At 41.7% G+C, this 26,960-nt stretch overlaps 1 protein-coding gene across 6 annotated transcripts in view; it reads left to right on the forward strand.

The window, feature by feature from the left end:
• The window catches only part of crebbpb (CREB binding protein b), a 212,181-nt gene that overhangs the window by 54,232 nt on the left and 130,989 nt on the right, over positions 1–26,960 (forward strand). For 5 of the 6 annotated variants that reach the window (XM_060840649.1, XM_060840651.1, XM_060840650.1 and 2 more), the window contains exons 3-6: positions 5,917–6,093; positions 6,800–7,067; positions 16,832–16,945; positions 18,337–18,570. In XM_060840649.1, the coding sequence (XP_060696632.1) occupies positions 5,917–6,093; positions 6,800–7,067; positions 16,832–16,945; positions 18,337–18,570 (793 nt within the window). The remainder of the gene's footprint in view (positions 1–5,916; positions 6,094–6,799; positions 7,068–16,831; positions 16,946–18,336; positions 18,571–26,960) is intronic. The other variant, XM_060840652.1, reaches the window with a different exon arrangement.

The following is a 26,960-nucleotide window of genomic DNA, read 5'->3' on the forward strand; positions in this document are numbered from 1 at the left end:
GTTTACATGCTGTACATCTCTCTGACTTTTTTTTTCGGAATGGCAGCCGGTGACGAGCGGTGTCCCGCAGGGTTCAGTGTTGGGGCCACAGCTATTCGCGTTATATATTAATGATTTGGATGAGGGGACTGGGGGCATTCTAGCAAAGTTTGCAGATGATATGAAGTTAGGTGGACAGGCAGGTAGTACTGAGGAAGTGGGGAGGCTACAGAAGGATCTGGACAGTTTGGGAGAGTGGTCCAGGAAATGGCTGATGGAATTCAACGTGAGCAAATGCGAGGTCTTGCACTTTGACAAAAAGAATAAAAGCATAGACTACTTTCTAAATGGTGAGAAAATTAGTAAAGCCAAAGTACAAAGGGATCTGGGAGTGCAAGTCGAGGATTCTCTAAAGGTAAACATACAGGTTGAGTCCGTGATTAAGAAAGCGAATGCAGTGTTGTCACTTAACTCAAGAGGGTTGGAATATATATGATCTAGAGGAAGGACTTGAAAGCTGGGTAAGCAAGTTTGCGGATGACACAAAAGTCGGTGGAGTTGTGGATAGTGAGGAAGGAAGTGGTAGGTTACAGCGGGATATAAATAAGTTGCAGAGCTGGGCGGAAATGTGGCAAATGGAATTCAATGTAGCTAAGTGCGAAGTCGTTCACTTTGGTAGGAATAACAAGATGATGGATTACTGGGCTAATGGTAGGCTACTTGGTAGTGTGGATGAGCAGAGGGATCTTGGTGTCCATGTACACAGATCTCTGAAAGTTGCCACCCAGGTAAATAGTGCTGTGAGGAAGGCATATGGTGTACTGGGCTTTATTGGCAGAGGAATTGAGTTCCGGAGTCCTGAGGTCATGTTGCAGTTGTATAAGACTCTGGTGAGGCCTCATCTGGAGTAGTGTGTGCAGTTTTGGTCGCCATACTATAGGAAGGATGTGGAAGCTTTAGAACGAGTGCAGAGGAGGTTTACCAGGATGTTGCCTGGAATGGTAGGAAAATCTTATGAGGAAAGGCTGAGGCACTTGGGGCTGTTCTCATTAGAGAAGAGAAGGTTTAGGGGAGATCTGATAGAAGTGTATAAGATGATTAGGGGTTTAGATAGGGTAGATACTAAGAACCTTTTACCGCTAATGGAGTCAGGTGTTACTAGGGGACATAGCTTTAAATTAAGGGGTGGTAGGTATAGGACAGATGTTAGGGGTAGATTCTTCACACAGCGGGTTGTGAGTTCATGGAATGCCCTGCCCGTATCAGTGGTGAACTCTCCTTCTTTATGGTCATTTAAGCGGGCATTGGATAGGCATTTGGAAGTTATTGGGCTAGTATAGGTTAGGTAGGATTCGGTCGGCGCAACATCGAGGGCCGAAGGGCCTGTACTGCGCTGTATCCTTCTATGTTCTATAAAAGCACTGTTGTGCTACTGAGACTTTATAAAGCTCTGGTTAGGCCCCATTTGGAGTACTGTGTCCAGTTTTGGTCCCCACACCTCAGGAAGGACATACTGGCACTGGAACGTGTCCAGCGGAGATTCACACGGATGATCCCTGGGATGGTAGGTCTAACATATGAGGAACGGCTGAGGATCCTATGATTATGTTCATTGGAGTTTAGAAGATTAAGGGGAGACTTAATAGAGACGTACAAGATGATACATGGCTTGGAAAGGGTGGACGCTGGGGAATTGTTTCCATTAGGTGAGGAGACTAGGACCCGTGGACACAGCCTTAGAATTAGACGGGGTCAATTCAGAACAGAAATGCGGAGACATTTCTTCAGCCAGAGGGTGGTGGGCCTGTAGAATTCATTGCCACGGAGTGCAGTGGAGGCCGGCACGCTAAATGTCTTCAAGGCAGAGATTGATAGATTCTCGTTGTCTCGAGGAATTAAGGGCTACAGGGAGAACGCTGGTAAGTGGAGTTGAAATGCCTATCAGCCATGATTGAATGGCGGAGTGGACTCGATGTGCCGAATGGCCTTACTTCCACTCCTATGTCTTATGGACTCTAAATATTGCAATTGTACCAGCGTCCAGCACTTTCTGTGGCAGCTCATTCCATACATGCACAACTTTCTACTTGGAAAAAGTTGCCCCTTAGGTCCCTTTTGTATCTTTCCTCTCTCAGCCTAAACCTATGCCCTCTAGTTCTGGACTACCCCCCACCCCTCCCCAGGGAAAAGACTTTGTTTGTTCATCTTATCCATATCCATCATGATTTTATAAACCTCTATACAATCACACCTCAGCCTCCGATGCTCCAGGGAAAACAGCCCCAGCCTATTCAACCTCTCCCTGTAGCCCAGATCCTCCGACCCTGGCAACGTCCTTGTAAGTCATTTCTGAACCCTTTCAAGTTTCACAATGTCTTTCCGAAAGGAAGGAGACCCAGAATTGCTTGCAATATTCCAAAAGTGGCCTAACCAATGTCCTGTACAGTCGCAACATGACCTCCCAACTCCTGTACTCAATACTCTGACCAATAAAGGAAAGCATGCCAAATGCCGCCTTCACTGTCCTTTCTACTTGCGACTCTACTTTCAAGGAGTTATGAACCTGCACTCCAAGTTCTCTTTGTTCAGCAACATTCCCTAGTACCTTACCATTAAATGTATAAATCCTGCTCTGATTTGCTTTTCCAAAATGAAGCAGCTCACATTTATCTAAATTAAACTCCCATCTGCCATTTCTCAGCCCATTGGCCCATCTGATCATGATCCCGTTGTACTCTGAGGTAACCTTCGCTGTCCATTACATCCCAGTTTTGGTGTCATCTGCAAACTTACTACACCACCTATATTCGCATCCAAATCAATTATATAAATGACAAAATGTAGTGGACTCAGCACCGATCCTTGTGGCACTCCACTGGTCACAGGTCTGTAGTCTGAAAAACAACCCTCCACCACCATCACCCTCTGTCTTCTACCTTTGAGCCAGTTCTGTATCCAAATGGCTAGTTCTCCCTGTATCACATGAGATCTAACCATGCTAAAGAGTCTCCCATGGGGAAACTTGTCGAACACCTTACTGAAGTCCATATAGATCATGTCCACCGCTCTGCCCTTATCAATCCTCTTTGTTACTTCAAAAAACTCAATCATGATTTCCCATGCACAAAGCCGTACTGACCATCCCTAATGAGTTCTTACATTTCCAAATACATGTAAATCCTGTCCTTCAGGATTCCTTCCAGTAAGTTGCCCACCACTGACATCAGGCTCACTGATCTATAGTTCCCTGGCCTTTCCTTACCACCTTTCTGAAATAATGGTACCACGTTAGCCAACCTCCAGTCTTCTGACACTTCATCTGTGACAATCGATGATACAAATATCTCAGCAAGAGGCCCAGCAATCCTTTTCCTAGCCTCCAACAGAGTTCAAGGATACACCTGATCAGGTTGTGAGGATTTATCCACTTTTATGTTTCAAGGCATTCAGCGCCACCACCTCTGTAATATGATTCTATATCTTCCATGTCCTTTTCCACAGTAAATACTGATGCAAAATACTCATTTAGTATCTTCCTCATCTCCTGCAGCTCCACACACAAGCTGCCCTGCTGATCTTTGAGGGGCCCTGTTCTCTCCAGGTTGCCCTTTTGTCCTTAATGTATTTATAAAACCCCTTTGGATTCCCCTTAACCCTATTTGCCAAAGCTATCTCGCATCCCCTTTCTGCCCTCCTGATTTCCTCCTAAGTATATCACAACTGCTTTTATATTTTTCTAAGGATTCACTCGATTTTTCTTATCTATACCTGACATATGCTTCCTTTTTCTTAACTGAAACCTCACTTTTTCTGTAGTCAACCAGTACCTACCAGTCTTTCCTTTCACCTAACAGGAATGTGTTATCTCATTTCTGAAGGATTCCCATTTTCCAGCCGTCCCTTTATCTGCAAACATCTGCCCCCAATCATATTTTGAAAGTTTTTTGCCTAATACTGTCAAAATTGGCCTTCCTCCGGTTTAGAACTTCAATTTTTAGATCCGGTCTATCCTTTACCACCACTATTTTAAAACTAATAGAATTATGGTCACTGGCCCCAAAATGCTCGCCTGCTGCCACCTCAGTCACCTGCCCTGCCTTATTTCCCAAGAGTAGGTCAGATTTCGCACCTTCTCTAGGAGGTACATCCACATACTGAATCAGAAAATTTTCTTGTACACACTTAACAAGTGCCTCTCAGGTGTTCTAGGACAACTTCTTCCTGATTATATGCCATTTTGGAGCCATCTCTGTTGGGTCTGATCTGTGAGTGGGATGCCTATGTCATTGTTTGGAAGTTATGATTCCGTTTCTGTGACCAGTGCCCGACTCTGGCTTGACGAATCTGTAAGGCAACTTTCCTTGTTTTGGCACTAACCCCACAGAGAGAGAGACACACACCCCCACACACACGCACACATTTGCCTTTGTCATTTCCTTTGCATTGGTTGATACCACAAAATAGTCCATCTGTTTTCGTGCCTATTTTGAGAATTCATAGCAGTTGTTGTAACTGAATAGCTTACTGGGCTAGCGGTTCCTTTTCTGAAAAAAAAATTTGTGAACCAGGTGGGTTTTTATGACATCTAACAATCTGGCTTTTAATTCCATATTTTTATTGAATTTAAATTCCACCACCTGTCATGGTAAAATTCGACTGGGATGTCCAGAACATTACTTCAGTCTCTGGGTTACTAATTTAGCGATAATACCACAGGACTATTATCTCCCCATTCTTGGCAATGAATGATGAGAATCTGATAAACCGTATAGTTGAGTGTTACGAAGATGTGGATGTACTGAACCTTTAAGAGAGTTAAAAGCTGGTAGAGCTACCTGACAGTGTTCTCAATAAGATAACAATGTAACACTTGGTTGAAAGCCAAATTAGCTGGTTGCCTGGAAACAACAAAACGGATTCGAATTAGGCCAAACAGTTTAATTATACCCCGAAAAGTACCAAATTCCAATCAAGTTTGAATTGAGTATATTGACAATCTTAAAACCCATGACACAATCCAGTGTTGGGAATATAAGATTGGGGAAAGTTGAGCAGTTGGGAAGAGAGCTGCCAAACCACCAGCATGTAAAAAGACTACCTGAAAAATAGCTTTCTCAAAGGTACCTTTGTTGATCAGTAGCCTGTGAAGCAGAAATCCCTAAGAAGAAAAGAACATCTGGCTGGTTTTTGAAAAGTTGAATTTTGATCAGTCTTAATCAGAGGGTTTTATTATAGAAGGGAAAGTAAAGGATAAATGAGAGAAAGAGTTGTAAATAGTTGTTAGTTAATTATTCTCTGTTATGCTCTAAGAAATAAATTTGTTACTTTTACTTTAGTTCTTGGCCTACCGAATTTTCTCACATTACTGCAGAGGATATATCTTTTCTGTGTTGCTGGGTTAAATTAAGCAGGTGGGTTTACCTTGTGTGGTAACATGGGCACAATCCTCTGCAATTTCTTTTGCTTATCCAGTGCAGACTACTGGATAAAGATCAGTGAGAAGAACCTTAATCATTCCCACTACACTGATATTTTCCAGCTGAAATGATCAAACTCAACTGTGATAGCGTATCCTTTAATTTTTTTTAGATAATTACTTTCTACTGATTCAAAAATTGAGATTATTTTAATATGTAGCGGAGAACGGTTTTTTTAAGTTAATTTTTGACTCATTCCTTTATACCCTTCCTATAAAACTGTATCTATCTGTTCTATATATAGATCAGCATTTTGACAGGAGAAAATAATTTTATTGCAAAGAAAAATTACATTGCTTGCAAATTTTCTGTTTTTTCTTTCACATAGTCACAATTCATGTTATCGGTTTTAAGATTTTGTTTCTGTTTTGAAAGGATTCAAATTTTTATTTAAGATTTTTAATTATTTCAGGCGTGTACGTATGACTGGAATAATTAGATTTCCTTTCTTTCTTTGCAGATGGGGATTTCAGGTAATGCAAGCCTATTTGGACAAGGCTATGGCCAAGCTGGTGGGCAGCAATTAGGCACTGCAGGGGTTGGACCTCAGTTACAAAACAAAAGCAATCTTTCCAATAGCCTGCCTCCTTTTCCAGCTGATTTAAAAGGCACTCAAGTTACAAATGTGCCAAACATGGTAAGTAAAGCTGTGTATGTTCTAAATATGCTGGTCGAGGAAATTGAAATTCTTTGTGGAAAGAATTTTAAGAATTTGAATTTTAGAAAAGTTTTCAATTGTAAATAAAATCCAATAACTCATTGTATGTTGAAAATGTTAGCTTCTTATAAGATGAGTAATTCATATGATTAATAGGAAGAAATATTTTGGAATATCTTTCAGCTGTATTGTAACTTGTATGTCCTTCCAACTTAGCTGCAAATATTAGTAACTAACAGAGAGATCAGAGTTCAAGTTGGCGTTTTATTTTTATATGCCCTGTACTTTTTTCACCCTTTTCCCTTTGAAAGGTGTGGTACTTTAAACTTCACTTAAGCCCCTGCAGGTGGCTGCGAAGGACTATTGTCTGCCTGACTAACAATGCAGGTTGTTTTCCAATAGTGAACCTTCTTTCTATAATGCTTGGATGAAAGTAACTTTACTTGGTGTTAATTGCCAGTTTTGACTTGTTTGAAAAAAAGCATCATAATGATGTACGTGCCTGAAATAAAAAAGTTCATTCCTTGAGACAAATTTAATGTTGCATCATCTTGCCAATGCAACAGTGCAGCTCTGTTTTTGCTCAATGTTCAATTTTGTTTAGAAGCTTTTTTTTTCCCCTCCTCTTGTTTAGAAATTGTCTCTGGATATTGAGCCTTCTTTCATTTGTTTGTTTCTTTCCAAGTCACAACAACAGTCCCAGGTTCAACAGGTTGGGATGGTACAAGTACCATCCCAGGTACCAACGCAAGGAATGGGATCTGCACCGACAGCAGATCCGGAGAAGCGCAAACTGATTCAGCAGCAGCTGGTCCTACTGCTTCATGCCCACAAGTGTCAGCGAAGAGAACAGGCAAACGGTGAGGTGCGACCCTGTGCGCTGCCCCACTGCCGAACCATGAAAAACGTCCTGAATCACATGACTCACTGTCAGGCAGGCAAGTCCTGCCAGGGTAAGTGTACTTGATTAGTTTGTGCACCACCTACATGCTTTTAATGAGCCAGGTGGCCAAGGGTTCAAATGCAGTCCTCTTGAATCTCATGAAAATATCCTTTCAGCAAAATCTGTTCTGAGTGTGATAATAGACATTTGATTTTAAATGTCTCAGCATTTTTTAAATAGAAATATAATGTTGGTGACATGACAAACATATATCTTGAGCACATTGCAAAAGTCTAACTCTTTGTCATAGTGGATGTAACAGAGCAGATTGGTGTTGCTTTGAAAAGTATACAGTACTTTAAATTTAATTTGAGCCCCTGCAAGTGGCTATGAAGGACTGTCTTTCTGGCTAACCATGCAGGTTGGTTTCCAGTAGTGAACCTTCTTCCTACCATGCTAATTTGAGGCAACATATGCTAAGCAGAGCTTCATTTTATTTGCATATTTGTGAGCATGAAATCAAGTTTTAACATTTGATTACTTATTTGATATCATTACTATTGCTCTTCATACCTAATCCCAGTTGAACTTCCATGGTTTCTGAAAATAGTACCAAAGCAGGTGTCTTATTAGAATTAGAAATGATATCCAGTGTGAGACTGACCAAGGTAACTTGCCCTGTTCATCTTTCTTAATCGATCTGCATTCTTTCATATCATTGGCCACATCATCCTGTTCTGCTGCTTCTTTGGTTTTGTCCAGTTGGGTAAGACTGTTCTAATCTGATTCAATTGTTTTAATAGTAGTCAGAAAACTGCTTGCAGTAGTTTCTAGTCCTGCTTCACATCATGACCTCTTGTGACTGCCCTTCAAGGATCTATTATTTATTCCCTTCCATTTCTCATGTAGTCCCTCAACAACATTATCCATAAAAAGGGTGTTCATTTTCATATGAATGCTATCAAAAGCTCATCTTTACCTCACCACCACTCTTATCAGCACCTCCACTATTACTGAATTATCAAATCGCTTTTTGACAACCAATGCTGGATGAGCAAAGATTTCTACCAATTAAATATTGGGAATGCCAAAGGTAGGAACTTGTTCTAGATGTCATTGTCCAATTGTAATCTCCATTATTCTCCCTGACAATAGTTTGCGATTAAGCCTATAAATTCAAAATCTGATCCCGACACATTTGATCCCAAGTTGAACTTCTGACCTTATTTTTGCCAACATTAAAACCACTGTTTCCATCTCTATATCATTGTCCAGCTTCACCTTTCTCACATGCCGCCTGCTGCTGAAGTGTACTTTTATTAGTACAGACTAACTTATTGCAATGCCCATCTAGCTGTTTCCATTCTGCTCTTTCAAATAAAACATTAATCAAGTTAGACCATCTCTGTGGGAGCATTGTAACAAAAACAATGAGTCAGTGGAATCTTATTAAAATGTTATTATCCAGGGTGATGATATTGTGCCCACCAACCTCTAAAAGCCTCCGCTGTGGCGGTGAGCACTTTCTGTTCCCCCTCAATGGACATTGAACACAGGCACACCTCTGAAAGAGGTGCAGACAAGTGACCCTCTCCATAACTTGCTGCCTAGACCATTTGATGACCAGTTTGGCCAGGCACTAGCCCACAAGGAGGCCCTTGTGCCCAACACCTCTCCACACAGTCAGTAGACTAGGACTGATGTGCAACCAGAAATTCCTCCATTGTACACTACATGAAATTGTGAGAACCCAGAATTCTGCTGTCCATGTCTTAACTTTCAGCAAGTCCCAACACCCTAACATTGTGTTTGCTGATCTGTATTGGCTCAGAGCCAAGAAACTCTTTTCGCTCTAAATTTTGCATCTCTCATGTCACATTTCCTGCATGAATTTGTGCTCCCTTTAGTCATCCCTTCCATCTCCACACTCCTCCAAACATCTCTGCCAGTTGGTTCCAGCCTCATGTGCATTCCTAATTCTAATTGCATAATCGTTGGAGCGGTACCATTAACCGTCAAGCCTCCCAATACTGAAATACCTTCCCTTTGTCGCTTCACCCCATATTCTTCCTTTAAGATATTCATTAAAACTTACATTTTGATCAAGTCGTTGGTCACCTGACCTAATGTTTTTTGTGTTTGCATATGCTATTTTGTCTTGCATATTCCTGAAAAGTGTCTAGGGCATTTTATTAATTTAAAGGTGCAATATAAATAGAAGCTGTTTTTCCTGAATGGATGTTCATATGATTTCAGAATATTTCAATTTGATACCTACAGTGAGATTGAGTGTTATTAGTCTAAAAACCTAAAACAACTTTCAACACCGTGAGTACCTGTACTAAAGGAAAGTATGCCAGTTACAAAGAGGAACACTTTACAGTTGGTTCTGTGCTTTAATTCACAAATACATTAATTATAGTTTGAACCTACTACCTAAGTGTCTTAAGAAAATGACTTCTTCAAAAAAGTTAGCTATGTTTGTGCTGGGTCAGTCTCAAACAGGCCATCATGGGGTGCATTGACAGATTCCTTGTAAAAGAATCCATAAATATGATTTGATTGTGCTTAAACAACATATATCTGTACAAAAGGGTTTGAGTAGTTGGGGGATGACTTACAAATTGTCTTTTGCTTGTAAAACAGTGGATTAGGTCTCAATATGTCTAAGATGGAGAAGCCTTGGTGGACACCCAGTTTTCCCTCTAATCTTGAAGATTGTATCAAATTCATTTAAGCGATCTAAGAAAGTAACCTAAAGAAAAATATCCTACATTGCTTCTCTTGTTGGCCAAAGTCAGAAGTCACACGACCCCAGATTATAGTCAGGCTTTTGGAGCATAGCCCCTTCATCAGGTGATGTGAGCAAGAAGTATACAGGCACAGTTTATAGACAGAGATCAAAAGATCATACAAATGGAGTATTGAATAATAAGTCTCTGCAGGTGATCAAAAGTATCAGATGATGTCAGTACAGTGTCAACAGCTGAGTAACAAGTGGAGGGATGATCTATAATCCGATTAAATGAGGCAGAGAGATAATAATTACAAAAAATTAAAAAGGAATAAACCAAATGACTGGAAGGACATTGATAAAGATGGCCTCAACCGTGATCTTGGGTTCATGATCCCACCACACTGTTCTGTATCTGTAAAATCTTTCTTACATTGTTGACTCCAGAACCACCTAATTTTTAATTTTTTATAATTATCTCTCTGCCTCACTTAATCAGATTTTAGGTAATCTCTTCACTTGTTATTCAGCTGTTGACGCTTTAAAACTGCCAGATGATATGAGTAATCACCTGCAAAAATTTATTATTTGATACTCCACTTACACCATTGTATGATCTTTTGATCTCTCTGCCTATAAATTCTGTATCTGTGTGCTTCTTATAGAATACTATAGCACATAAACAGGCACTTTGGCCCAAACTCAGCCATGCCAACAAAATGTCCGTCCATACTAACTCCATTTCCCTGCACTTGGCCCATACCTTTCTAATCCTTTCCTATCCATGTATTTGTCCAAATGCCTTTTAAATGTTGATACTGTACCTGCCTCAACCACTTCCATATGTGTACCACCGTCTGTGTAAAAAAAAAAGTTGCCCCTCAAGTTCTCTTTTATTCTTTCCCCACTAACCTTAAACTGATGCCCTCTCATCCTCAATTCTCCAACCCTGGGGAAAAAGACTGAGTGTATTCACCCTATCCATGCCTCTCATGATTTTATATGGTCTACCCTCAGTCCTAGCTTGTCCAACCTCTCCTTATAACTTGACCATTAAGTCCAGGCAACACCCTTGTAACTTTCTTCTGCACTTTTTCCAGTTTAATAACATCTTTCCTGTAACAAGGTGACCAAAACTGAACACAGTGCTCCAAGTGCAGCCCCACCAATGTATTGTATAAGTACAACATAACTTCCCAACTTCTGACTGATAAAGGCCAGTGTGCCAAAAACTGCCTTCACTGCCCTGTCTACCTGTGACTCTACTTTCAGAGAAATATGAACCTGAACTCCAAGATCCCTCTGTTCCACTACACTCCTTAAGACCCTACCATTCACCATGAAATTCCTACCTTGATTTGACTATATTAAACTCCATTTGCCATTTCTTCGCCCACTTCCCCAACTGATCCAGGGTCCTGCTGCAAATTCTGATAACCTTCCTAACTGTCCACGGTACCGTCTATTTTAATGTCATCTGCAACCTTGCTAATCATGCCTTATATATTCACATTCTCATTCCAAATCTTTGATGTAGATAACAAACAGCAATGGGCCCAGCACCAACCCCTGAGGCACTCCACTCGTCGCAGGCCTCCAGGCTGACAAGCATCCTTCCACTATTGCCCTTCACATGATGAAGGGGCTATGCTCTGAAAGCTTGTGATTTCAAATAAACCTGTTGGACTATAACTGGGTATCATGTGACCTCTTTCTTTGTCCTGGAGAAAGTGATGACTGCAGATGCTGGAGATCAGAGTCAAGAGGTGTGGTGCTGGAAAAGCGCAGCCGGTCAGGCAGTATCCGAGGAGTGGGAGAGTGTACATTTTGAGCATAAACTCTTCATCAGGAATGTTGGGGGAGCCCCCAGAGGAGACAGAGATAAATGGGAGGGGATGGGGCTAGGGAGAAGTTAGCTGGGAATGCGATAGATAGATGCAGGTGGGGGATGATGGTGATAGGTCGGAGTGGAGGATAGAACGCACCGGTGGGAAGAAAGATGGACAGTTAGGGCAGTTCAAGAGGGTGGTGCTGAGTTGGAAGTTGGATCTGGGATAAGGTGGGGGTAAGGGGAGATCTGTAAACTGGTGGACTTTGTCCACCCCAGTCCAACACCGGCACCTCCGCATCATCTCTTGTTGGCATATAGAGAAGCTCGTTTCCACAGAAGATCTGTCAGCACAGAGACTGCACAGATTGCAAGTAGATGGTGCTTTTAAGTATGTACTTAGCAAAGGCCTTAGCAGTATGTTAAGGAGTAAGGTTTTCCTGTGGTTGTTGGAGTCTCCCCGTTGCCTTTGTTTTGTATAGTGCAATCATCTTTGATTCAATGTGCAAGGAAGGTTACCTTTAGCAGAGGAGATGGTCACAAACAAGTGGCCATAGATGGGACTTCAGTGCTTGAAGAGTTCAGTTCCAATTCCATCCTTGCCAGGAGCCTTCCTATTTCTTGATCAATCTGCTACCCCCTTGAATTCATGAGATGAGGACTTTTCATCCAACTCACCTATGACAAGAAACTGCAAGAGAGCATCAAGCACAGACAATAAGGTATCCATCTCGCAGGTGCATAATTCACAGTTGTGTTCAGCTGTTGGAAGGTTTAGGAAACCGCTAATCAAGATACTTAATTTAAACAATACTTGATTTTGTAGATGTCAATTCTTCTATAACGCAATGGTTGCATTCTTGTGCATCCCATGTGATAGAATGATGCTGTTTAGAAACAGTGCTTAACGTGTTGGTGCTGTAGTCGTGTTTCAGCCAACACACATTTAGAAGTTTGTGCTGTAGAAACAGCATCCCCAATTCATCAATCGTGTTACAGCGAATTTGCGTTTGCAAAACGCACGTTATAACAGAATGACTTTAGAGTGTTTTTTTTTCCTTTGGAGGAGAATCCTGAATAAGAGTGGAGAGTCTTAAAATGAGCACTAGATCATACTAGAGTGAAATTAGGGAGGATTCTTTATCTTGCGCTGTGATGCAAACAGCAGTGTGTTTGACTGTCAAGTGCCTTGCCAGCTATTCAGTTGTAGCAACAAAGAGTTAAGACCTCCTGGATGGACCACCTGGCATTAACATAGGCACCAAAAAAGACAACGGTGCAAACAGCCCTGTTCACCCTGCAAAACCCACCCTTACTAACATCTGGGGGCTAGTGCCAAAATTGAGAGAGCTGTCTCACAGACTCATCAAACAACAACACAACTTAGTCATACTCATGAAATTAGACAATACAGATAATGTCCCAGACAACGCCATCATCATCCTTGGATATAAACTGTCATACCAACAGAGATTAACAGAGTTTGCAGCACAAGTGGTATACACCCAGGAGGGTGTTGCCCCGGGAGACCTCAATGTTGACTCCGACGCCCATGGCTTCAGGTTAAACATGAACAAGGAAACCTCCTGCTGATTACCACATACTATCCTCTCTGAGCTGATGTTTCAGTACTCCTCCACGTTAAACAACACTTGGGGGAAGCAATGAAGATGGAATGGGTGCAGAATCTACTCTTGGTGGGGGATTTCAATGTTCGTCATCAAGGTTGGCTCGGCAGTAGCACTACTGATTGAGCTGGTCTGGTTTTAAAGGACATAGCTGCTAGACTGAGCCTACAGCGGGTGGTGAAGGATCCATCAAGGAAAAAACGTACTCAACCTTATCCTTACCACTCTGCCGGCTACAGATGTGTCTGTCCATGACAGTGTCGATAAAGTGATCACCACACAGTCCTTGTGAAAGCAAAGTCCCACTTTCACATCACAATTACCATGCTAAATGGGGCAGATTTCAAACGGGTCCAATAACTCAAGACTGTGCATCCATGAGGATTTGTATTTCAGCACAATCTTCAATCTCATGGCCGAGTGCATACAGCAGTCAACTGTTACCATCAAGCCAGGGGATCAACTCTGGTTCAGTGGAGAGTGCAGGAGGTCACGCCAGAAGCAGCATCACGTGTACCTGAAAATGAGTTGTCAATCTGGTAAGCCACCAAATGGGACTCCTTGTGTGCTAGGCAATAAGTGATAGGCAGAGCTAAGCATTCCACAACCAAAAGATCAGATTTAAACTTCTATAGTCATGCTGCATCCAGTGTGAATGGTGGTGGATAATTTAAGCAACTCACTGGAGACGGGGACTCCATAAATATCCCCATCCTCAAAGATGGAAGAGCCCAACATAAGTGCAAAGATAAGGCTGAAAAATTCGCAACAATCTTCAGGCAGAAGTACCAAATGGATGATCCATCTCAGCTTTCTCCAGTGGTCCTCAGCATAACAGATGGCAGTCCTCAGCCAATTCAATTCACTCCATGTGATATCAAGAAATGGTTGGAGGCACTGAATGCACAAAGGTTCTGGGCCTTGACAACATTCCAGCAATAGTACTGAAGACTTGTGCTCCAGAACTTGCTGCTGCTCTAACCAAGCTCTTCCAGTGCAGTTACAGCACTGGCATTTATTTGACAATGTGGAAAATTGCCCAGGTATGTGCTGTACACACACAGCTGGACAAATCCAACCTGGCCAATTACTGTCTCATCAGTATTCTCAATCATTAGTAAAGTGATGGAAGGTGTCGTCAATAGTGCTATGAAGCAGCACCTGTTTAGCAATAACGTGCTCAGTGATGCCCAATTTTGAGTTCTGCCAGGTCCACTCAACTCCTGAGTTCATTACAACCTTGGTTCAAACATAGATAAAAAAGCTGAATTCCAGAGGTGAAATGAAAGTGATAGCCTTTGACAGCAAAGCTGCATTTGACTGAGTGTGGCATCACTGAGTCCTAGCAAAACTGGAATCAGTGAATATCAGGGTGACTGTGCTGGTTGGAGTCATACCTGGCTCAGAGAAAGGTGGTTGTGGTAGGAGGTCAGCCATCACAGCTCCAGGGCATCTCTGCAAGAGTTCCTCAGTGTATTGTCCTAGGTCTAACTATCCTCAGCTATTTCATCAATGACATTCCCTCCATCATAACATCAGAAGTGAGGATGTTCACCTATGTTTATGCAATGTTCACAAATGGCCTCTCACCATTTGAGGCTCCTCAGATACTGAAGCAATCCTTGTTCAAATACAGCAAGAATTGGACAATATCCAGGCTTGGGCTCACAAGTGGCAAGTAACATTTGCGCCACATAATTACCAAGCAATGATCATCTTCAGTAAAAGACCGACTAATCACCATCCTTAAGAGTGTGTTACCATCACCGAATCCACATTAGCAACATCTTGGGGGTTACCATTGACCAGAAACTCAACTGGACTCACCACCTAAACAAGAGCAGATGAGAGACTATGAATACTGCGGTAACTCCCCTTCTGACCCCCTAGAGCCTGTCCACCATCTACAAGGTGCAAGTCAGAATACTGTCCATTTATCTGAGTGGGTGTAGCTCCAACAGCACTTGGGAAGTTTGACATCATCCAGAACAAAGTGGTCCGCTTTTTTGGCACCACATCCATGAGCATCCATTCCCTCCATCTCTGACACTCAGTTGCAGCAGTGTGTACTATCTACAAGATCCATTGCAGAAAATCACCAAAAATTCTGAAAAAGTACCTTCCAAACCCATGCAAGGAATGCTGCAAAGCCCCTCTCCAAGCAACTCACCATTCTAACTTGGAAATATACAGCTGTTCCTTCACTGTCGCTATGTTAGCCTACAGCACCTGGACTGCAATAGTTGAGAAGGCAACTCACCGCCACCTTTTCAACAGCAATTAGGGACAGGCAATAAATACTGGCCAGTCAGTGATGCCTACTTCCCATGAGTAAAAGCAAAAAATCTGAAATATCCCTCTCAACAGGCCGTAGATATTGGTTCATTAAAATCCCTGGCTAGGATTTATTGATCTTTGTTATCTAAGGGAATCAGGGATTTGAAATTGATGTGCAGATCAGGAGTTGCATAGCTTGAATAGTGAGACAGATGTGGTAGTTTGAATGACATGCTCCTGAGTCTATGGTTACAATGCCTTAAGTGGTTTTAATTCGGTGTGAATATCCAAACATTTAACTGTTTCATTTGCTGAGAGTACATGCACTGCCTTTGGTTTAATTGTAAAAACACAAACAAGCACAAGACTGCTGGTAGTAGTGAAAAATACATGTTCACATGCTTTTAACGCAATGATTAGATAATTATGCCAGTACAATCTCTCTCCTCTTTCATATGAGTTTCCTCAGTATGCTCTAGTCTGAAGATCTGAGAATATTTAAATTTCTCTGCTAATTACTCTAAAGTAAGATCTAAATTATGTTTGCAATCAGCACAGGGTTGGAGAATTCAGATATTCCTTTGCACTTTGTGTTCTAATTGAGCTGTCATGTTTGACAACTGCAGAAATGATTCAAATGGTAGATCTTTTCTCTTATGGTGTCCTTTATAACTCCAAATGGCTTCATACAACACATGTCACTGTAACTGTGTCCATAGCTGCTGATTTCAAATTTACATTAGTATGTAAACTTCACCAAAAAAGTCTTGGCCAACAGGATGAAGCAAAACTTAGTTTTAACAATTTTTTTTAATGTGTTTTGCATATTCTCTGAAAAATATTTTTTCTCCCCTTTTCACACCTGCCCCTCCAGGCGCCTTGGTGCAAGTAACCTCCAGGTGATGAGGAGGGCTTGAGTAGTTTTCTGGCTGTGTGTATGTATTGCTGAGTAACGCTCCTCTCTTTTCTCTCCTCTACTCTATGCGTGTTCTAATGGAAAGCATCTTACAAAGCATCTTCTCTCAACAATTTTGGAGCAGAGACTGGGTGCTCAGCAGAGTGAGAAAATTAAATTTTCTGCAAGGTGGTCCTGTGGCCCATCATTTCATTTTTAAAAGCAAAATGCTTTGCTTCCCTGTACCAAATGCTTTTCCTCAGTTGGAAAAGTTGGGCCTGCATGAGATGGTCTGCTGATAATATTTACTATGGCTTCATGTTGTCTTGTGCTGACCCACTCAGCCACAGCAGCCTTTTAACATTGTTTCATTAAATGACATTTTAAAAGCAGTTTAATTGTAGTTATCCAGTTTGATCTGATACTGATTTCATAAGTTTAATATTAGAAATCTGCCTGTTTGTTTAAACAGTTGCTCACTGTGCATCATCAAGGCAAATCATCTCTCACTGGAAAAACTGCACTCGACATGACTGTCCTGTATGTCTACCCCTGAAAAATGCCAGTGACAAGAGAAATCAACAGAGTAAGTGCCATTGATTCACAATGTCATATGTAATAAATTATTAGAAAATGTGTTTTCCAAATTCTTCTTATTTAAATGTATATATTGGCTCAACAGCAGTTACAAAGTTAAGATATGGGCAAGATAATGTGTGTACCTGTCTCAGGTGTAGCTTGCTATCTTGGAATGTTACTTCTATGATGTTAAATGTCATAACAGTGTTGGCTTAATTTTCATGTAAAGTTTGTTTTGTTTATTCAGTTCTTTTACTTAAATGCATTTCTTTCATGTCTGCCTGTTCAATCTCCCAGGTAAATAGCAAAACAAAATAATGATTTGATATACCTTCCGTGTCTCTTTATGCATTTCTGTTGGTTACTTGTTGGTTTAACTTATTTAAGTTTATTAAGCCTTGACATTTGGACTTGGCACAGTTGCCTCATCAGTAAGTAAATCCTAAATCAGAACACCAAGATCTTGTGGTCTAAACAAATAACAGCTACATGTATTTACAATTCATATGCAATTCCCCTTCTTTCATGATCTGCATAATAAGGACAGAAATTTTAGATACTAATAATATGCATGCAGCTTTTGTGATTGATTTTGAATAGCACTTGTACAGCATTGCATCTTTTAATTTTTCAAACTTTGTGAGTACTTTTGAATCATTTGCATTCAAATTTTGATACCATATCAAACTCCTGTTGTGCCCTTTTATTGATTATAAAACTGGAAAATGACCTTGGAAACTGCTAACCTGGTAGTTGAAATATTTTTCATCTGTTATCTATTAGGAAGGAGATTCAGGGTTTACCTTTTATTTTCTGAAACTGCTTGTTTCTGTTCAAATGTTTAATGGAGGAGACTTAAAATTAGCCAAACACATTACTGTGGAATAGCCAAGAGGAAGTGAGTTCATTTGAATTTGTGACTAAATTTTTAAATTATGCCCCATCAACTATAATATATGGGTGTGGGGGTGGAGAAGGTTAAGCCTTTCATGCCTCAGCATGGACTGTACTCCTTTCAAATCATAAACTACTTCACTCTGAAAAAGCATTCATTTATATTTTATCAACCTGTATTACATCACAACAGTAATAGACAGTGAGAGAAGCTCAGAAGGTCAGCCAGCATCTGTTAAGAGAAAAACATAGTTACTATTTCAAATCCAGTTACCCTTGGCATTAGCTGTGGTTTTTTTTAAACAGATGCTACAGACCTTCTCCAGCACTTTGTTTTTCTGTCAGATTTCGAGCATCCCCTGTTTTGTTTTTGTTTGTATTACGTTGCACTTCAGTGAAATAGAAATGCAAGATGTTCTTGCAATCTAACTGTTAATCAAAATGGGCGTTGTGTATTGATTGACCAGTAACTTTCATACCAATTTGTTGTATTTGATTTTACAGCCTTATTAGGTTCTCTGTCAAGTGGGTTACCAAACGCAGTTGGTGCAGTTGGAAGTGGTCCGCAAGGTACATCCACTAATTCAAACCCTATCGATCCCAGCTCAATGCAGAGAGCATATGCCGCACTTGGACTGCCCTATGGTAATCAGCCACAAGCGCAGCCGCAGCCTCAGGTACAAGGCCAACAGCCAACACAGCCTCAAGTCCACCAATCAATGAGGCCCAACCCATTGGGTAAGAATGGTGATAGACTGTCAGTTCATGGCTTAATTATAAAGGCAAAACTGAAAGTATGCTAAAGCATATTTTTCCTCTGTTATATTAGGGCTTGCAGCACTTTGATCATGTTATCTAACAGTTTTACTTATGATGGAGATACCTTGTAATACTCAGTGAGAAACTTATTTGTTTCTCCAGTTTTAAATTACTTTCTATCCTTGCATTACATGTACCAAAACTGGCACAGTGCATTCTTTATTCATTCGTAGGATGTGGATGTTGCTGGTAAGGCCTACGTTTATTGTCATTCCCCAATTCCCATTGAGAAGTGATGCTAAGCCACCTCCTTGAATCACTGAACTTCATGTGGGAAGATACTTCTACGGTGCTGTTAAGTAAGCAGTTTCAGAAATTTGGTCCAGACTCAGCTGATTTATATTTCTGAATGTATGTGACTCCGAGGAGAATTTACTGTTGTTGGTACTCCTGTGTGTTTGCTGTAGTTGTTCTGGATTTGGAAAGTGCTATTGAAGGAGTGTTCACAAGTTGTGTGGTATACATTCCTATGACTGTGTGCTGTTAAACAATTAAATGCTGATCAAGATGATTGCTTTGTCTTGGGTGATCTTGAACTTCTTGAATGTTGATGGAGCTGCACTCATCCAGAATGGCGTATAATTCATAGATATCTGCAACCTGTATCTTCTAGGTGATAAAAGTCATGTGCTTGGTAGGTACTATTGAATAAGCTTGGCTAATTACCTCAGTACATCTTTGAGATGGTACGCGTACTGAACCAGTAGTGAATGGATTGCCAATCAAGCAAGATGCTGTTGAGCTTAAGTGCTGACGCAGCTGTACTCATCCAGGCTAGACAATATTCCATCATACTCTTCAGTTGTGCCTTATAAATTGCAGAAAGATTTTGCGGAGTCAGAAAGTGAGTTACTCATTGCAGAATTGTTAATCTGCTCTTATAGCTGCATTATTTATATGGCTTGACCAGTTCTGTTTCTGATCAGTGGGTTAAACCGCTATCCCCATTTGTGGTATGTGTGTGTTGCTGGCAGGTCATCCCGACTCTGGTTCCCTTGAGAAGGTGGTTCAATTGCTGCAATCCACTCCTATGGGTTGACCCACAATGCCATTAGGGAGGGAATTCCAGGAATTTGACACAGCAAAGTGAAGGAATGGCGATATATTTCCAAGTTAGGGTAGTGAATAGCTTGGAAGGTTACTTGATGGTGGTAATATTCCCATGTATCTGCTTACCTTGTCCTTCTAACTGAAAGTGGTCATGGGTTTGGAAGTTGCTACCGTGAATTTCTACTATGCATCTTGTATTTAGAACACACTATCACTGTTACTGAGTGTTGGTGATGAAGGGAATGGATGCATGTGGATGTGGTGGCAATCAAGCCAGCTTTGTCCCGGATGGCATCAAGCCTCTTGAGTTTTGTTGGAGCTGCAGCCACCCAGCAAAGTGCAAAGATTTCCATCATACTCCTGACTTGTGCTTTGTAGATGGTGGCCAGGCTTTAGGAAGTCAGGCGGTGAGTTACTTGCTGCAGTATTCTTAGCCTCTTACCTGATCTTGTAGCTACTGTGCTTATATGGTAAGTCCAGATGAGTCCCTGGTCAATGGTAAGCCCCCAAGGATGTTGCTAGTAGGGATTCAGTGATGGTAGCATCGTTGAATGTCAAGGAGTGGTAGTTAGGTTATCTCTTATAGGTGATGATCGTAGCCTGACATTTGTCCGGTGTGAATGTTACTTGCCACTTGTCAGCCCAAATCAGGATATTGTCCAGATCTTGTTGCATTTGAGCGTAGACTGCTTCAATATCTGAGGAGTTGCGAATGGTGCTGAACATTTGCAATCATTGGTGAACCTCACGTTTCTGACTTTATGATGGATGGAACGTGATTGAGGAAGCAACTGAAGATGGTTGGGCCTAGGACACTACCCTGAGAAACTTATGTAGAGATGTCCTGGATGACTAATCTCCAACATGCGCAGCCATGTGTCGATGTGTCAGGTATGACTCCAACCAGCAGAGATTTTTTTTTCCCTGATACCCATTTATTCCAGTTTTGCTAGAGCTTCTTGATGCCATACTCAGTCAAATGCACCCTTAATGTCAAGGGCTGTCACTCTCAACTCACCTGTAGAATTCAGCTCTTTTGTCCATGTTTGAACTAAGGCTGTAATGAGGTCAAGAGCTGAGTGGCCCTGGCAGATATCAAACTGGGCATCACCGAGCAGGTTATTGCTAAGCGAGTGCTACTTGATTGCATTGTTAATGACACCTTCCATCAATTTACTGATGATCAAGAGTGGTCGGATGAGGCAGTAATTAACCAGATTGGATTTGTCCTGCTTCTTGAAACAGCACTTACCTGGGCAATTTTCCACATTGTCAGGTAAATGTCTGTGTTGTACCAGAAGAGCCTGGCAGGGGAGCAGCAAGTTCCGGAGTAAATCTTCAGTATTCTTGCTGGAATGTTGTCGGGGCCCATAATCATCGCAATATCCAGTGTCTCCAACCATATCTTGACTTCATATGCAGTGAATCAAATTCTGTAAGAGCTGCTCCTTTTTTTTTTTGAGGTATTTTAGGTGTTGGAGGTGATTTCCTCGAATTCCAGGAGCAGCAATTACTGTTTTATAAGCTGTTACGTTGTTTTGGAACTTTTGGGAAAGAAGATCAAAACAACGGTACTTTTAAAAGGAGAAAGACCGACAAAAGGCAGTGAGTATGCAGTCAGTGAGGAAGTGAGAGAAAGAAACCTACGCTGCTTACTGACTGCTGTGAATCTGCACAGTTACTGCCTTTGCTGTTTGAATTCATCTGTCTCTGGATTTTGGAGTGCATTGAGGAAAAGTTAACAAGCAGCTAGATTCACAGGAGAAATCTGGAGGAATCTGTGTGGGAGATCTCACAGCACAGGGACAGAAAAGTGCATAGTTTTTAACATGTAACCTTGCTGTAAGTATACAGTAGCAAGTAGAATGATTCTTGATTATATGTTTTAATGAGATCTGTCTCTTGATTAAATTTAAAAAATATAAACCATAAGTACTAAGTTAGCCTAGAGCACTTTTTCAGAGCAAAAAGGCAGTGCTATTTTCTGGGTCTGTAGATTGTGAAGGAGCAAAGATGACCTTTATTTAGAGTGATGTACTCTTCCTGTCGGATGTGGGAGTTTAGGGAGAGTTTCCATGTTATGGATTATTATGTCTGTAGCAAGTGTCTTTGGTTGCGAACCCCATCAGATCACATAGATCAATTGGAATGGCAATTACAGGCAGTGATGAATTCACAAGAGGGAGGGAGTGTGATGGATGGCAGTTAGAGGAAAGGAGAAAAGCCGCAGATACAGTCAGATAGATGGGTTAACTCCAGGAAAGGTAGATGGCGTGGGCAGATAGTGCAGGAGTCTTCTATGGCTTTCCCCATTTCAAACAAGTGTGCTGTTTTGGAAAATGTAGGGGGTGATCGACTCTCAGAGGAGTGTAGCACAAACAGTCAAGTTTCTAGTATCAAGACTAGTTCTAATGCAGTGAGGGGTACGTCAGGTTCCACGTGATCAATTGTGTTAGGGGACTCTGTAGTCAGAGGCACAGAGAGACATTTCTGCGGCTAGCAGTGAAAATTCAGAATGGTGTGTTGTCTCCGTGGTGCCAAGATCAAGGATAGCTTGGAGAGGGACCAGCGGGAGGTCATTGTACACATTGGAATTAATGACATAAGAAGGGAAAAGGATGAGATTCTGAAGGGAGAATATTGACAGTTAGGCAGGAATTGAAAAAGGAGTTCCTTGCGATTACAACTGGATTACAATTCCCGGTGCTTCGAGCTAGTGAGGGTAGGAATAGGAGGACAGAGCAGATAAATGCATGACTGAGGATCTGATGCAGGAGAGAAGGGTACGCATTTTTGGATTATTGGAATCTCTTCTGGGGTAGAAGTGACATGTACAAGAAGGCTGGATTGCACCTGCATTGGAAGGGGGTGAATATACTGGCAGGGAGATTTGCTAGAACTGCTTGGGAAGATTTAAACTAGTACGGTGGGGGAGTGGAATCCAGGGAGATAGTGAGAAAAGAAATCAATCTGAGACTGGTACAGTTGGGAAAGGGAGTGAGTCAAACAAGTCAGGGAAGGCAGGAACAAAGCAGAATTGCAACATTTAAGAGACATTTGGATGGGTATATGAATAGGAAGGGTTTGGAGGGATATGGGCTGGGTGCTGGCAGGTGGGACTAGATTGCGTTGGGATATCTGGTCGGCATGGACAGATTGGACCCAAGGGACTGTTTCCATGCTGTACATCTCTATGACTGATAAATTAAACTGCATTTGCTTCAATGCAAGGGGCCTAACAGAAAAGACAGATGAACTCAGGGCATGGTTAGGAGCATTTGACTGGGATTTCGTAGCAATTACAGAAACGTGGCTCAGGGATGGACAGGACTGGCAGTTTAATGCTACAGAAAGGGAGGCAAGAGAGGAAGGGTTGGCATTTTTGATAAGGGGCAGCATTATTGTTATACTGAGGGAGGATATTCCCAAAGATACATCCAGGAAAGCTATTTGGGTGGAACTGAGAAATAAGAAAGGGATACTGACTTTATTGGGATTATATTATAAACAAACTGACCCCCCCCCCCCCCCAATAGTCAGAGGGAAATTGAGAAACATACTTCTAAGGAGATTTCAGTTATCTGTAAGAATAATAGGATGGTTATGGTAGTGGATTTTAACTTTCTGAACATAGACTTGGACTGCCATAGACAGAAATTTGTAAAGTGTGTACAAGAAAGTTTTCTGATTCAGTATGTGGTTGTACCTACTAGAGAAGGGGCAAAACTTGACTTACTCTTAGGAATAAGGCAGGACAGGTGACTGAGGTGTCAGTGGGGGAGCACTTTGGGGCCAGTGATCATAATTCTCTTAGTTTTAAAATAGTAATGGAAAAGACTAGACCTGATCTAAAAGTTCAAGTTCTAAACTGGAGGAAGGCTAATTTTGATGGTATTAAGTAAGAACTTTCAAAGTCAGAATGGGAGCAGATGTTTGCAGATAAAAGTACAACTGGAAAATGGGAAGCCTTCAGAAATGAGATAACGAGAGTCCAGAGACAGTACATTCCTGTTTGGGTGAAAGGAAAGACTGGTAGGTGTAGGGAATGCTGGATAACTCAAGAAATTTGAGGTTTTGGTTAAGAAAAAGGAGGAAGCATATGTAAGGTATAGACAAGATAGATTGAGTGCATCATTAGAATAGTATAAAAGCAGTAGGAATATATTTAAGAGGGAAATCAGGAGGGCGCAAAGGGGTTATGAGATAGCTTTGGCAAATAGGTTTAAGAAGAATCCAAAGGATTTTTATAAATACATTAAGGATAAAAGAGTAACTAGGGAAAGAATAGGGCCCCTCAAAGATCAGCAAGGTAGCCTATGTGTGGAGCAGCAGGAGATATACTAAAGAAGTATTTTGCATCAGTGTTTACTGTGGAGAAGGGCATGGAAGATATGGAATGTGGGGAAATAGATGTTGACATCTTGAAAACTGTCCAAATTGCAGACAAGGCGGCGCTGGATAAAAGTGCATAACTCCCCAGGATCTGTTCAGGTGTACCCTCGAACTCTGGGAAGCTAGGGAAGTGATTGCTGGGCTCCTTATTGATATATTTGCATCATCGATAGTCACAGATGAGGTGCCAGAAGGCTGTAGGTTGGCAAACATGATGTCACTATTTCAGAAAGGTGGTAAGGACAAGCCAGGGTACTATACACCGGTGAGCCTGACTTCAGTGGTGGGCAGGGCAGATTGTCAGAAGGAATCCTGAGGGACAGGATTTACGTGTATTTGGAATGGCAAGGACTGATTAGGGATAGTCAGCATGGATTTGTGCGTGGCAAATCATGTCTCACGAACTTGATTGACATTTTTTGAAGAAGTAACAAAGAGGATTGATGAGAGCAGAGCGGTGGACATGATGTATATGGATGTCAGTAAGGCATTCAATAAGGTTCATCATGGTACGCTGGTTAGCAATGTTAGATCTCATGGAATACAGGGAGAACTAGCCATTTGGATGCAGAACTGGCTTGAAGGTAGAAGACAGAGGGTAGTGGTGGAGGGTTCCTTTTCAGACTGGAGGCCTGTCACCAGTGAAGTTCCCCAAGATTTGGTGTTGGATCCACTTACGTTTTGTCATTTATATAAATGATTTGGATATGAACATGGGAGGTATAATTAGTAAATTTGCAGATGACATCAAAATTGTGAAATGGACGGTGAAGAAGGTTACCTCAGGTTGCAACGGGATCTTGATCAGATGGTTCAAAGGGCTGAGGAGTGGTAGATGGGAGTTTAATTTAGATAAATGCGAGGTGCTGCATTTTAGAAAAGCAAATCGGAGCAGGACTTATACACTTTATGATAAGGTGCTGGGGAGTGTTGCTGAAGAAAGAGACCTTGGAGTGAAGGTTCATAGTTCCTTGAAAGTAGAGTCACTGATAGATAGGATAGCGAAGCAGGCCTTTGGTATGCTTTCCTTTATTGGTTAGAGCATTGAGTATAGCCGTCATGTTGTGGCTGTACAAAACATTTAGGCTATATGTGTAATATTGTGTGCATTTCTGGCCTTCCTATCGGAAGGATGTTATGAAACTTGAAAGGGTTCAGAAAAGATTTACAAGGATGTTGCTTGGGTTGGAGGTTTTGAGCTACAGGGAGAAGTTGAATAGGCTGGGGTATTTTCCCTGGAGCATCAGAGGCTGAGGGGTGACCTCATAGAGGTTTATAAATCTTGAGAGGCATGGATAGGGTAAATAAACAGATCTTTTCCCTGGGTTGGGGGAGTCCAGAACTAGAGGGCATAGGTTTAGGTGAGAGGGGAAAGATATAAAAGGGACCTAAGGGTCTTTTTCACACAGAGGGTGGTGTGTGTAAGGAATGAGCTGCCAGTGGAAGTGGGAGACTGATACGATTACAGCATTTAAAAGGCATTTGGATGGATATGTGAGTAGGAAGGGTTTGGAGGGATATTGCTGGCAAATGTTGCCATATGCTGGCAAATGGGACTAAATTAGATTACGATATCTGGTTGGCATGGACAAGTTGGACTGAAGGGTCTGTTTCCATGCTGTACATCTCTATGACTCTATGGCTGAAGAGTCGCATCTGCTGGGGACCACTGGTGGGAGACCAAGATGGATCATCCACTTAGCACTTCTCACTGAAGGTTTCTGTGAATTCTTCAGCCCTATGGTTTGCACTGATGCACTTGGCTCTCCCATCATTTAGGATTGGGATTTCTATGAAGTCTCCTCCTCCAGTGAATTGTCCAGCACCATTCAAAATTGAATGTGGCAGGACTGTAGAGCTTAGAGATCTGGCCCATTGGTTGTCGGATCCTTTAGCGCTCTCTATCATTTATTGCTTATGCTGTTTGGCACATATGTAGTCCTGTTTGGTACCTTCACCAGGTGGAAACTCATTTTCAGGTGTGACTCATGCTGCTTTTGGCCTGCTGTCCTGCATTATCTGTTGAACCAGGGTTGTACCCTGGCTTGATTGTAATGATTGATTGGGGATATGCTGGGTCATGAGATTGCACATTGTGCTGGAGTATGACTCTGCTGCTGTTGATGGGCCACAGTGCCTCAAAGATGCCCAGTCTTGAGATGCCAGATCTATTCAAAATCTGTCCCTTTTAGAATGGTGATAGTGCTACCCAACATGAAGGAGGATATTCTCAATGTGAAGGAGGGACTTTGTCCCAACAAGGATTGTGCAGTGGTTTCTCTTACCGATGCTCTCATGGACAGATGCATCTGCAGCCAGTAGTTTAGTAAGGATTAGGTCAAGCATGTTTTTCCCTCTTGGTTCCCTCAACACCTGCTGCAGACCCAGTATAGCTATGTCCTTTAAAACCCTACCGGCTCGATCTGTAGTACTGCTACTGCGCCACTCTTGGTGGATATTAAAATCTCCCACCCACAGTATATTCTGCACCTTGCCACCTTCCGTGCATCCTCTAAGTGTTGTTCAATATGGAGAAGTATTGATTTATCAGCCAAGTGAGGATGATATGTAGTAATCAGGAAGTTTCCTTGCTCATGTTTTACCTGAAGCCATGAGACTTCATGAGTCTGGAATTAATGTTGAGGACTCCCAGTGCAACTCTCTCCCAATTGTATACCACTGTGCCCAACGATATTTTGTTGCAAATTATCAGCCAAAATCTAAAAGTTTTGCCAGCTGTTACTGCATGCGGGCAAATATTATCCCATTTTCAGAGGCATTTGGATGGAACTGATTTTACAATGGAGAGAAGATTATCGTACTCGTCGACACTGACTCAGTCCTTGCCAATCTACCACTTGCAGGTT

This window comes from Hemiscyllium ocellatum, chromosome 20 (assembly GCF_020745735.1).
Source record: "Hemiscyllium ocellatum isolate sHemOce1 chromosome 20, sHemOce1.pat.X.cur, whole genome shotgun sequence".
NCBI lineage: Eukaryota > Metazoa > Chordata > Chondrichthyes > Orectolobiformes > Hemiscylliidae > Hemiscyllium > Hemiscyllium ocellatum.